The following is a 12,665-nucleotide window of genomic DNA, read 5'->3' on the forward strand; positions in this document are numbered from 1 at the left end:
GCGGCAAATTGCGGTAAAAAACAAACACTGCATAAATCGCTGTAAATTCGCGCGATTTTCTGCTTGAAATCGCTACATTCAGGTGTGAATGCAGCCTTAAAGTGGAACTTTAATCAGAAAATTAAATCCTTATAGATATCTTCAGGCTGGCCCCTTTTGCAGGTGTAGCCATGTAAAACAATAAAAATAAAGCACCTATACTGTTTAAACTTCAGAAATGAACAACCAGAATAACACAGACTATGCAGAGGGATCACAGATTCAGGAGGGTAAATATAAAAGCAGGAGAGGTGACAGGATAAACACTGCTGCCAGGGAGACACAAAGTGTAAGCCCTTGTACACACCGTCGGACATTCCGACCACAAAACCTGTCTGATTTTTTCAAACAGATTTTTTCCAAAACTGGTGTTGCATACACATGGTCAGACAAAGTTGTCGGAAAATCTCATCGTTCGGAACGCGATGACGTTCGTTCATGATGACGGGACTACGTTGAGGCTAGTAGCCAATAGCTTTGGTCTCGTAATTAGATCTGAGCATGTGTGGCACTTTGTCTGATCGTAATTCTCTACAAACGTTCGGAAAAAGTCAGATTGGATTTTGTCTTCAGAAAATTTGAGATCCTGCTCTCAAATTTTTTCCGTCTGAATTTCCGATGGAAAAAGTCCGATAGAGCCCACACACAATTGTATTTTCTGACAACATGATCCTATCGGACCTTTTCCCTTGGAAAATCAGACCAGGTGTACAGGGCATAAGAGTTAAAGGGGTTGCAAACCTTCATGTTTAAACACCTGGTAGTGACTGCCCCCCCAGCCCCCCCGGTTTATTTACCTGAGCCCTTGAACTTGACATGCCGGGAACACGCCGTCTCTCTGCCTGGGGTTCTCAGCTCTTGACTGCATAGATTGATAGCAGCGCAGCCATTGGCTTCCACTGCTGTCAATCAAATCCAATGACAAGGACGCCAAGGGGCAGACCAAGTCATGCACTCGGCGGTTATGGACACCGAATGCTGGGCTCGGAAGCACGCCTGAAAGGTAACCCCCATTTAAAAAAATAAAATGAACCCTTACAATCACTTTAAACCTGCAAGCTTAAAAAGGAAAATATATATATCGTATAAATCTGCTCCAAAGATACAACTACAAATATAATAAACTTTTTTTTGTTATTGTTAGGTATGCAGTGTGAACGGGAACACAAACATAGTAGGGGTTCTTCAAGTTTGACCACAAAAGTACGTACTAGCTACATAAATGCGGACACGGTTCCTAAGTTTTAGAATGTATATCAGGAAACTATTTTTTGCCGTTTGTTAAAAGATCAAACAAAATTGAATTTTAGAAATTAAAAGTATGTTCCACCTAATCATTCAGAGAGATAAATATCCAAAATTTTGTTCTGCTCCATACTATAGGACAGGCATCACTAAATGGTGGACCGCGGTCCGCATCCAGACCGACGCATTGTCCTGTCTGGACCGCCACTGTCCTGCCATTTAGAAACCTGTTGTGCCCTGAAGCCATCACTGTGATCATCCCCTGCAGCAAGAGGCAGAGGTTTGCTTCCCGAGTTCACAGGTAGGTAATTGGTTGCTAGGGCCGTCCAAGCAACCAATAACCAGCTTGCAGGTCCCACTCTCTGTCCAGACCCGCTGTGCCTCCTGGTCCTCACCCAGTCTGTGTAATGTGAAGAAAGGCTGCTTAAGACAGTAATAGAGGACTGAGGACAGTAGGGGTGGAGCTGAGGGGAACAAAGGACTGTAATAGGGGGCTTAAGACGGTAAGGGAGGAGCCAATACAATTATGGGTGGAACGAAGGACAATATTGGGTGGGCCAAGGACAAATATGGGGGCTCAAGACAGTAAGAGGGCAAAGGGCAATTATAGGGGGGCGAAGGACAGTAATATGAAGTGGGGATTTTGATGTGAAGGGGAGGGATCTGTGATGTAAAGAGAGGGACTGCCATATGAAGCTCAGTTCAGACCTATGCATGCACATTTGCACATGCATGTCGCAGGTAGAGCAGCCCATTCATTTTACCTGAGAAAAAAGCCAGTGAAAAATCCCTGAACCCCCCCCCCCCCCTTATTTTATATTGAGCTGCTCCAACACTATATGGCGTAGTGCCGGAGAAAATGTGGTATAGGATGACAATGCTGTGGGGGTGCCTTTAAGAATTAACGGCACCCCCACACATCTGCTAAAGTGCAGCACATTACTCTTTGGGTCGTTAACACATTCAATTTTGCACACCTTCTTAAGCCACAGAGATGTGAACCTAGCCTAAGAGGAGAAAGAACCGTGATGTGAATAATATGAGTCATTGCATGGACATGCGATTCAGGCCTCTGTTAGAATAATACTTTACTGATTGGACCTCTATGATTTTTAATTCAGTAACCCTGCTGCAGAAGCGTACCTCCACACAAACTGTTAATGTGTCATGTTATAACATCTGCAGAAGATATTTCCTCCTCAGGAACACATGGCACCATGTTACATAGGGCCTAGTTGGGCATTGTACTGAAATCAGAGGCCCTTTTAACCACTTTCAGACCGGACCATTTTGCTGGCTTAAGACCAGACTACATTTTGCGATTCGGCACCGAGTCACTTTATAAGCATGGAACTGAGTACGTAAGAAGGATGGTCATGTCTGTTCATTCGGATGAGTGGTTTGGAAGGTAAGATAAAGTATTATATCATTAAGATGGAAATGGGTGCTTATATGAGCACACTAGATGTGGCTGTGTGCATAGCATACAGCCAAATTGCTACGTCAGTGCTAATTTCAAATGGACGTACCTGTACACAAATTTGCCTGCCCGTGCCATTCTGCCGACGTACATAGTCGTGTGATGGTCGGGAAGTGGTTAAGAAAGCTCCGATTAGCTGGGAAAATACACTAGTTCTAAAAGATCTTATACATACTATACAATGACTGATCGGCATTGTGCATATAGAGGTTTCCAAGAATGCAATATTTGATTTTTAGGTTAACGTTCAAGTTTTCATAAGGGTCTCGATTGACTATTTATCTTCAATTAATCCTATTTTACCCCTAACTGAAGCTAGCCTTACACACATGGATTTTGCCATTCACACTAAAAAGAATACATGAAGGAATCTCCCCTGCCAGGTTTTGTATACCTGAACAATGCCTGCATCTAAATGGATGCAGTAACTGTTTGGCCAACATTCCACTCAAATCATTTCAATCTAAGATTGTCCAGCTGGGTGGTACTGGTTCCTGCTTAATTGGCCAAACTTCAAGTTGTGTATAGGCAGTCTTTAAGGCAAGCATATTCATTTGAATTTTATTTTTAATTTGACACTGTCTTAACAAGTAGCCAGGGAAGAGGGTGGGTCACTGCTATGACTCAGATTCCGTTGTGTAAGTGTAAACCCGTTCTTGAACTACAAGGCACTTTAGACAAGCTTTTTTTCAGCAAAGCAGATAAAAGATAGCGGTGTTTGAATATATATTTTTTTAAATTACCAGATTTTGCATTAATTTAAAAGTTTTTAAAAGAATTGGTCCATGTGCCAACTTTCACTTTTAAGTCTTTTCACCCACCATTATGGACAGCGAAGCCAATTAATATTAAGCCTTCCTTGGTGAAGCCCATTACCCCGGAGGAGGTACAGAGGGCAATTTGCTCCTTTCCTGCAGGAAAATCCCCGGGTCCAGATGGTCTCCCTATGGAGTTCTACAAAACCCACGGGGCCCTTCTTGCCCCCCCAGCTGGCCCAGCTCTATACTCACTGTCTGACGGAGGGCACCCTCCCCACCTCCATGTGCCATGCACACATAATACTAATCCATAAATACCAAATTGCTCACTACGAGACTACAGCCCCTTCTGCCATCTGTGATAGAGACGGACCAGACCGGTTTTATGCCCAATAGAGCCACTGACATCAACTTAAGACGCCTGTTTACCAACATCCATGCACAACACCTCAATGAGGGTTCCCGGGTGGTGGCCTCCCTGGACATAGAGAAGGCCTTCGACACTGTGGAGTGGCCTTTTCTGTGGGAAGTCCTCCGCAGAATGGGGTTCCCCTTGGTATTTATTGCATGGTTACAGACGCTCTACCAGCACCCCACGTCAGCCATTAAGCTGGGGGGGGTCTCTCCCGGTCCTTCCCTCTGTCCAGGGGCACGAGACAGGGCTGCCCTCTTTCTCCGGCCCTGTTCGCCATCGCAATGGAACCCCTGGCGGAGGCCTTATGTACCTCCCTGCACATTAGGGGCCTGCGTGTTGGCTGGCTGGAGGAGAGGGTCGTCCTGTATGCGGACGACCTCCTTCTCTTCCTTAACGACGCGGACTCCTCTCTCAGAGGGGCATTACAAATTCTGAACTGATTCTCCACGATCACGGGCCTTAAGGTTAACTGGTCAAAGTCACTTCTGTTCCCTATAGACCCAGCAGCCCGCGACACCGCCCCCCCCCCCCCGATATACCTCTACAGTGGGTGAAGAGCTTCAAGTACCTTGGGGTGGTGGTCTCGAGGCAGGCTTCGGACTTCTTACCTCTGAATCTATCCCCAGTGGTTCAGGAGACGCGGCTGCGACTGAAGGCATGGGAATCTCTACCCCTATCATTGCTAGGGCGGATAAACCTGATAAAAATGAAAATCCTGCCCAAATTTCTCTACCTACTTCGCCAATCCCCACAATGGATCCCTAAATCATTTTTCTCCCGACTGCATAGCCTTTTTACCTCCTTTATCTGGGGGGGCCAGTCCCCCAGGTATGGATGGTCAACGCTTACACGTCCGTCCTCCCAGGGAGGACTGGCATGCCCTGACCTGTACAAATATTTTTTAGCCACTCAGCTGGTTACTGTGGCTTGGTGGCTCACTCCTGATAGGACGAACCCTGCCACCTTGGTTGAGGCGGCGGTGGTGAAGTCACTGGAAGCGCTGAAATTTTTACTGTATCGTGGCCCAAAAGCCCCATACCCGTTGACCCCCTCCATGCGCACCACGTTGCGTGCATGGGGGGCAGGACTTAAACTTGAGAAATACCCTGCCAATGCCCTTTCTCCAGCTGCCCCCTTGTGGCTAAACCCCACCCTGGAGCAGTTTTACAACCTACCTGAACCCCAGCTTGGACTAAGTTTAACGTTAAAACAGCGGACCAAATAATTTCCCACCAATCGCTGGCCCCATTCCCCAAGTTGATTTCTGACTTCAACGTCCCACGGAGCTATTTTTTAGATATCTACAACTCTCCCATGCCTTCAGATGCCAGTTCTCCGGGTCTCCCCCCCAGGTTGTCCAGTCCGCACTGGAGGACCTCCTCACGTCCAGATGTGAAAATAAGCCCACCTCGAAACTTTACTCCCATTTGATAACGACCTCCCTCCCTACCTTGGGAAAACTCAGAGACAAATGGGTGCGCGACATTCCCACCTTTGATAATGATGATTGGGATGACATGTGGGACTTCCCTTTCAGATCCCTGGTCTCCCTGAGAGACCGGCTAATACAGTTTAAGATGGTCCACCGAGCATATTTCACCCCATATAGATTGCACAAAATGAACCCCGCCTCCCCCCCCCGGGGTGTTGGCGTTGTGGGACAATACCGGGGGACTTCACTCATATTTTTTGGACCTGCCCGGCCATTGTCGACTATTGGAAGGAGATACTGAGGGTCATTACACAGGTCACCTCCATATCGCTCCAGCCCTCCATAGAAATTTGCATACTGGGCCTGATAGATCATATTATTCCCACTGTGGCGCGACGCACCCTGGTTGGGCTTCTCCTTTTCTACGCCCGAAAGGCCATAGCCCTCAGCTGGCGTAAGCCAACTCCCCCTCCTCTCTCCCTGTGGAAAAAATTGGTCAACGGCAGCCTGCCTCTTTACAAAGACTGCTATGCTAATAGGGGTTGCCCGCAAAAATATGACAAGGTCTGGTCCAGCTGGCTGGCTGACGCCTCCACAGCCTCTGACCCGCAGCCTACTTAACAAGTTACCTTTTGCTAGTAAACAGGAAACTGCACCAGTGGAAATGTCATATGTCTGAGTAGCGTGTTGTAACTCCAAGTTGTCCTGTTGCACATGGAGTCAGCTATCGGTGGCCAATGAGGTGCCTTAGACTCTCCGTCATATTCTGTATGTACCAAACTGTCTTGTATTACAAATCTGTATACATCACGCCTGTAACTGTAGTCGTGACCAATGTATGTGTTCTTTTTTGTTTGTTAGTTTGCTTGCTGTTGTTTACTGCATAAACTTTAATAAAAAGATTTGCAAAAAAAAAAAAAAAAAATATTAAGCCTTCCAGTGATTTGGTCCGATTCGACCCTCGGCCCAAATTCTGGCCCACTCTAATCCAACTGCTCATTTCCTGTCACTATCTTACACAGTGACACAGAATCCAACATTTACAATACAGAAAAAAAACTCAGCATACAGGCACTTTACTGTGCTTACCTTTTCTCCACGCAGCTTAGCTTTGATCTGCTGCCGTTCATTAAAATTCTGGAGCCTGATTTGCCTGAGTCTTGCTAAATATTCCTAATAGGATTAAAATAAAAACTTGTAAAAAACAAGTCATAAAATATATATGGGGAAAAAATAAATAAAAAAAATTAGCCTCTGAAGAGCTAAAGAACCTTAAACCTAAAGCCTAAAGGTAACAATATGCTAAATGGCAAAAATATGCCTATTTTACAGTTCCCCAGTCAAACATTTAGAATAAATTTTAAATGCCTTCAATTTGTTTTCATAACCAAGTCCATTAAAGGATAACATATTACCATATTGCAGACCTTTCTGTAGTACAAGTAGAGAAATAAATCCTAGAGAAGCTTTAACTTACGATAAATATGCAAAAAAGTTAGCCTTAGCAACCAATCAGCAAGCCCCTTTCATTGTTCTGACTGGTGTAAACCAATGAAATTTAAAATTTGATTGGATGCCAGTGGTTGTTTATCACTTCTTTTGTTAGAACGACTGTGCGTATCCTATATATCTTGTATTAAGGGGCCTTGAGCTGAACACCTGTCATACTGCATTAAATACTATTCCAATGCAACTGCTAATGTTTTGGAACTGATGAAAGACAATTAAATACATCTCAATGGATAGGTGGGGATTTTTGACTCAACTAGCTGCAATGGTATAGTACAGAAAGCAATTCAAATGGCAAACACTTAGTAGCATTACAAATCACATAGTAGCATTCAAGCAGGACAGCACACTGTTGCAGGTTATTACCACCAACAATTTGAGGTGCATAATACTGGGTTTAGATGCAAGTCTCATTCAAAAGCAAAAATTAAATATGTCAGACACAGGTGCGTGATTCAGACAGGAAGGAAAAACACAGCCCATGTGTGTAGAGTGTACTTAGGTGTATCTGTGTTTTTGGTTAGGAGGCGAGGTAGAACCCCAGGCGACAATGAGTTATGGCTTTCCTCTATGGGTTAGGTAGAATACACAGGGAACATGCAAATAAAGGATACGATTAGTCATGAAAAACAGTGCAAGAATGTTTAGAAGAGGCTCAGGCATGCGGGAAGCCTACCTGTTCTTCTCTGTGTCGGGCCTTCCCTCCTCCTGAAGAATATGGCCTGCCTCCATAGATAGCTGCCAGACTGTACAGTGCATCCTGTTTACCATGTAATGTATGAAGTGTAAGAATGGTGGGGACTACATTAAAAAGGGTTTTTAAAAAAAATAAAATAAGAAGTACTCTTCCAAAGCAACCCACTTATGTTTATTTTTTGCCCCAAGACTGGTTGTAGTGATCTATACCCAACATCGGAATATGTCAGCAGCGGTTACATTGTCATACAGCCCGCCTTAGGGCTCATGTATAGGGACATTCAGTCTGCAGCTTATTTCATTACTACTCTGCTCAATTTGCTGTAAAGATAAGCTGGCATTATCATAGGAGCAGATCATTGAATGCCTATAGAGAGTATAACAGGACACTTGAGGGCATATTTAGTATGACATTCAGCAAACAATCTCCGCAGGTGAATCTTCCAGGTCCATGTGTTTTAAATGACATCAATTGATTCTCCCCCACATAGATTTGGTGAAAGTCACATTCACTGCTTTGTAAATAGACAGACCGGAGAGTCTGAAAATAAATGAAAGCTAGGTGGGACTTTATTCTGTACTAATTCAGGGGAAACCTGTACATATCTGTTACTGCATAGCTCCCAAATGTCCCTGATTTTGAGGGACTGTCCCTGATTTGGAACAAAGATATTTGCCAGCACACCATGGATCAACAAAGTGGCATCCAAGCAGATTATTTATTGCATGATCACATCAAAAGTGCTTTTGTGACTTTCTGAACCAGTCTCCAGCTGGTTGTTGCTTCACATCCAAACTTCGTAGAGCTTTGGGAAGATGGAGTATGATTTGGAACAAAGTCCCTCTGTACCTCTTTCCTTACTTGTCCCTCATTTGGTCTGATCTATATAGTTGTATATAAAATGCACTTTTTATCTTACAAAGAGCGTTTCCTTTCACCCAATTTCTAAATTGCATTTGAAAAATTTCAAAAGCCAGTATACGGGAATAGTAGTGGTAAAAAATAATTAAAACAAACACACACTTGTAGGTTTAACTAATCATTTGTTTTGTAGAATTCTCCTTTTAGGGGGCGTGACAGGGGGTGTGTCCTATGCCTACATACTTTTGCTAATAGGTGTCCCTCGTTCCCATCTCAAAAAGTTGGAAGGTATGTAACTGCCACCCACCAAGAACACGTCCCTTTCAGACTAGAATACCTTTTTAAATGATTTATAATCACCCATGAACCCTGACTGTGTGACACCTTGCTATAGAATCAGTCTAACCGTTTGTACTGTGGTTTATTCAACTAAACACAGAGGAACATGAAGGAAAGAAAGGAGCCATGGTAAACAAGACTTGAATATATATCATATGGCTCTAAATAGTAAAAGCCACATGCGACAAAGGGGAATAATGCCACAGATTTTAAAAAACGCCACTTACATATTCATGTGAGATGTATAAATAGTTAATGCTACGAGTTGGTACTGATTAGGTAATGTGGGAAATCTACAATTTTTCACCTCCCTGCTCCTAGCCTCTATAGCCGTCATCTTCCTCTTGTGGCTCATAAGCCACATGACTCAGACAGCTCCTTTTGAGATTGTCTCATACAGTTCAGGAGGTTATGAGCATTTAGTAGCCTGAAAAGTAATAGCATCATATGGTTCCTATAAGCTTTAGGACATTGGGAGGCTGAATGCTATTTATAAGCTGAGCTCTGGCTTTAGGGAAAAAATAGCTACAAATAAAAACCACAAACTATGCAACACTGGATCACCATATACATATGGAGAAATGGGATACAAAACACAACAAAAATATTAAAACACAACAAAAATATTAAAAAACATAGCACACTTTAGGTGGTAAGAAGATATGACAGGCTGACTAACACAGCATTGGCAGCTTTACAGACTGTTCGGAATAACTAATGAGGAACACTGAATGAATAAATCTTAAAAACAACCACAAAAGGATAGAAAATGTAGGAAAAATGCCGCAAAAACATTCAGGACCATGAACATTAGATTCCCTTGGCTACTCTGATGTGGTAATTATTTATAATTTAATCCCGAAGAGGAGAAGTGAAGCCAGTACAGAATGGTGTATTAATAGTCATTGTCTGTTAGCAACTGAGGCCCAGAGCATTCCTCCGCACATCGTCCATCATACAAGGCCAATGAACAGCTCAGATGACCGTGCTGAGCAAAGGACTGGGATCTTTTTATATAACCTCAGCAACATTTTCAAGACTTTTCCCAGAAATGGACCATAATTTAAATCTTACACATTGTTATATTTATTGGTTTTAATGAAATAGTTGATAACAAAAGTAGCTATCAGCATAGATGTTATCAACTTAAAGCTGAAACCTTGCTTCACTACTATTCAGAATGCAAACGTTCACCCAGCAGTTCATCTTAACATTAACCGGATGGAGTGCCAGGGGTAGAATAAAATCAACAGAATTAAAAATAATAATAATAATAATAATAATAATAATAATAATAATAATAATAATAATAATATCAAGCCAATCTTAATGTAATCCCTAACTAAAATAAAGCCATATTAATCTGGTGTTTACTATAATTTTTTTTCTGGGATACAACACCAAACAAATTCGTTCTGCTAATCTTCCCCTCCATACAGCTACTGGATATTGTGCTCATCGCCTGTCTTGCGGCATTGCAAAGGGTAACCGAAGCCTCTGCTTATTAAAAAAAAAAAGAAACAAAAAAAAAAAAAAAAGCAAGCCATCTCTCCACCATATACAGAACACACCAAGCTATAATCCCACAATGCACCACATTCAGTGAATGGGCAGCGGAATCCTGTCTTTGAACTGAAGTAATACACACTGTTGAAATATGCTGCTTAAACGTTTTTAACGTTAAAGATCTGAAAAATGTTGCTCAGACAGCCTTGTAATCTGAGGGAACCATGCCCAAAAGCAAGGCCTGGTTAGTTTTCTCCACTGCAGTTAAGCACTAGAGATTGGTCACCAGCCATCTTCCAGGATAATGGTTAGCGGACGTCACACTGATGAAGCTCTACTCTTCAATAAGCAAACCTAAGTTTAAAGTCTAAAGCTGGCTATAGAGGGTTTGTTTGATTTTTTTCAGTCAGCCAGCGGACTGAAAGTAAAAAAAAAAAGAAAAAAAGAAAAGAAAAATCTAAAAAAGGTAGAAATAGGAATCCCTCCAAATGGGCCGTTTTAATCGAAAGCCCTGTACACACGATCAGATTTTTCGATGGGAAATGTGCGATGACAATTGTTGTTGGATGGCAGGTTTTAAAATTTTCAGTGGACAGAATGTCTGTTGTTGGATTTTCCGAGCTTGTGTACACAAATCAGTCGGACAAAAATCCAAAGTGCAAAACACGCATGCTCGGAAGCAAGGATGAGCCAGAAGCAGTCGGTCTTGTAAACTAGCACTCGTAAGGCCGGGTTCACACCGCTGCGATGCGGGAACGCCGCAAATCCGCGGCGTTTTCCCGCATCGCATTACTCCCGCCGGCAGTTCACACTGCCCTATGCGGACGGCTGGGAGTGTCAATGATATGTTAATGACACCCCCAGATCCGTCCGCATATCGCAGTGCGATCTGCCGACTCGCACAGGAATCGGATCGCATGGTGTGAACCCCCATGCGATCCGATTCTGTTGCGGACCAAAAAAAGGGTCCCGTGCGAGTTTGCTGCGGGAGCGATGCGAACTCAGCCATACTATCTGTATGGCTGGACTCGCATCGCTACGGAGATCGGATGTGATTTGCGGTGCGAATCACATCCGGATCTCCCCCCGCAGCAGTGTGAACCCAGCCTAATGGAGAATTAATATTCGGGACGTGGCAAATTATGAAATCTCAAAATACAGCTCACATTCTCTTCTTCTTTAATGGGATAATAATGAAGCTGCTTTGCTGGTGATACTGATGAAGTTATTGCAAATTTTCCAAGGCTTTTTATTTCTAGTGATATCAAGAATAATATTATGCTTTTTTTTTTTCCTGGATCCTGGAGAACAAACATAGCCCCCTTTTAATAGGAGGATTAATCACAGCAGGAAAAAAAAAGAAAAGAAAAAGGCAGAGGAGGAAGCCGAGAGCAATAGAAGGTACTTTTTTAAGTCCAAAATACATACTTGAATATAATTTTTTTATTTTTAAATTAAGCTTAGTGTCACTTTAGGAGTGACATACCTGCACTACAGGAGCCACAGGCAGTTAGCCCAGCATTGGAATTTTACTGTGGGTGTTTACTGGGCTGTAGACTGCAGAAGAGGCCATGGCTGTAGGAGGTGGTAAATAAACCGGGGAGGGGTAGTCCAGTTTAATATATTTAGGGGGCTAAGCACAAGTTGTTGTTTTTTGTAATATTTGTGAGCTTGTCCTTTAGGTACATAATACATAGATCAACATAAACCATTACATCACAAAGCTTTTTTTTTTTATGTGCTTTGTGTAGAGCCAAACTGAACAGTGTAGTGTAAAGGTTTAAGATCTATGATATTTAATTTTTTTTATTCAAATTCTTGACCCCTGTATCAATGAAGTCACATGCATGTGAAGGACAGATCCTTGTACAAGATGCATGGTAAACTTTGTGAAAACATCTGGAGTACATATTGTACAGTATCAATTTAGGTAATTATACTGTTGGCTGTGGAGCCAAAACCATTAGTTATACATCGTGTATTTTGAGGACTGCTTTAGAGAGAAGTTGGGGGAGGTAGTATCTATTATCATTGTTATTATTTATATAATTTCAAAAAAGGATCTTTTTATTTACAAATCATAAAATGATGGAAAATGTATGTTGCATTAGGAAAAAAAAAATCATTCATCTGGTAAAGTAGTGATCCTCTGTAGTCAAAAGGGAAATTTTCAGTTTATATAATGATCAGACCGTTCCTGAACATCTCCCCTCGCAACCCCTGGGAAGCCTTACTACACAAGTTGATCCCGTCCCTGACTAAAGTCCAGAAGAAACTGGTGGGATCTGTCTTCCCGGCAGTCTGACAAACACTGGCCAGTGCCTGGCACAAAGTGTTTCTTAATTTTGCAGAGATCAAGCAGCAACTTGTGGGTACTATGGCCC

The 12,665-nt window shown here is 42.7% G+C and overlaps 1 protein-coding gene across 10 annotated transcripts in view; it reads right to left on the reverse strand.

The window, feature by feature from the left end:
- The window catches only part of NEK1 (NIMA related kinase 1), a 209,798-nt gene that overhangs the window by 134,352 nt on the left and 62,781 nt on the right, over positions 1 to 12,665 (reverse strand). For 7 of the 10 annotated variants that reach the window (XM_077477191.1, XM_077477190.1, XM_077477187.1 and 4 more), the window contains 2 exons: positions 7,555 to 7,638; positions 6,459 to 6,542 (listed from right to left, as the gene is read on the reverse strand). In XM_077477191.1, the coding sequence (XP_077333317.1) occupies positions 6,459 to 6,542; positions 7,555 to 7,638 (168 nt within the window). The remainder of the gene's footprint in view (positions 1 to 6,458; positions 6,543 to 7,554; positions 7,639 to 12,665) is intronic. The other 3 variants (XM_077477193.1, XM_077477189.1, XM_077477192.1) reach the window with 1 other exon arrangement.

This window comes from Lithobates pipiens, unplaced genomic scaffold (assembly GCF_037356315.1).
Source record: "Lithobates pipiens isolate NorthernLeopardFrog02 unplaced genomic scaffold, aLitPip1_a1.2 Scaffold_13, whole genome shotgun sequence".
NCBI classification, from domain to species: domain Eukaryota; kingdom Metazoa; phylum Chordata; class Amphibia; order Anura; family Ranidae; genus Lithobates; species Lithobates pipiens.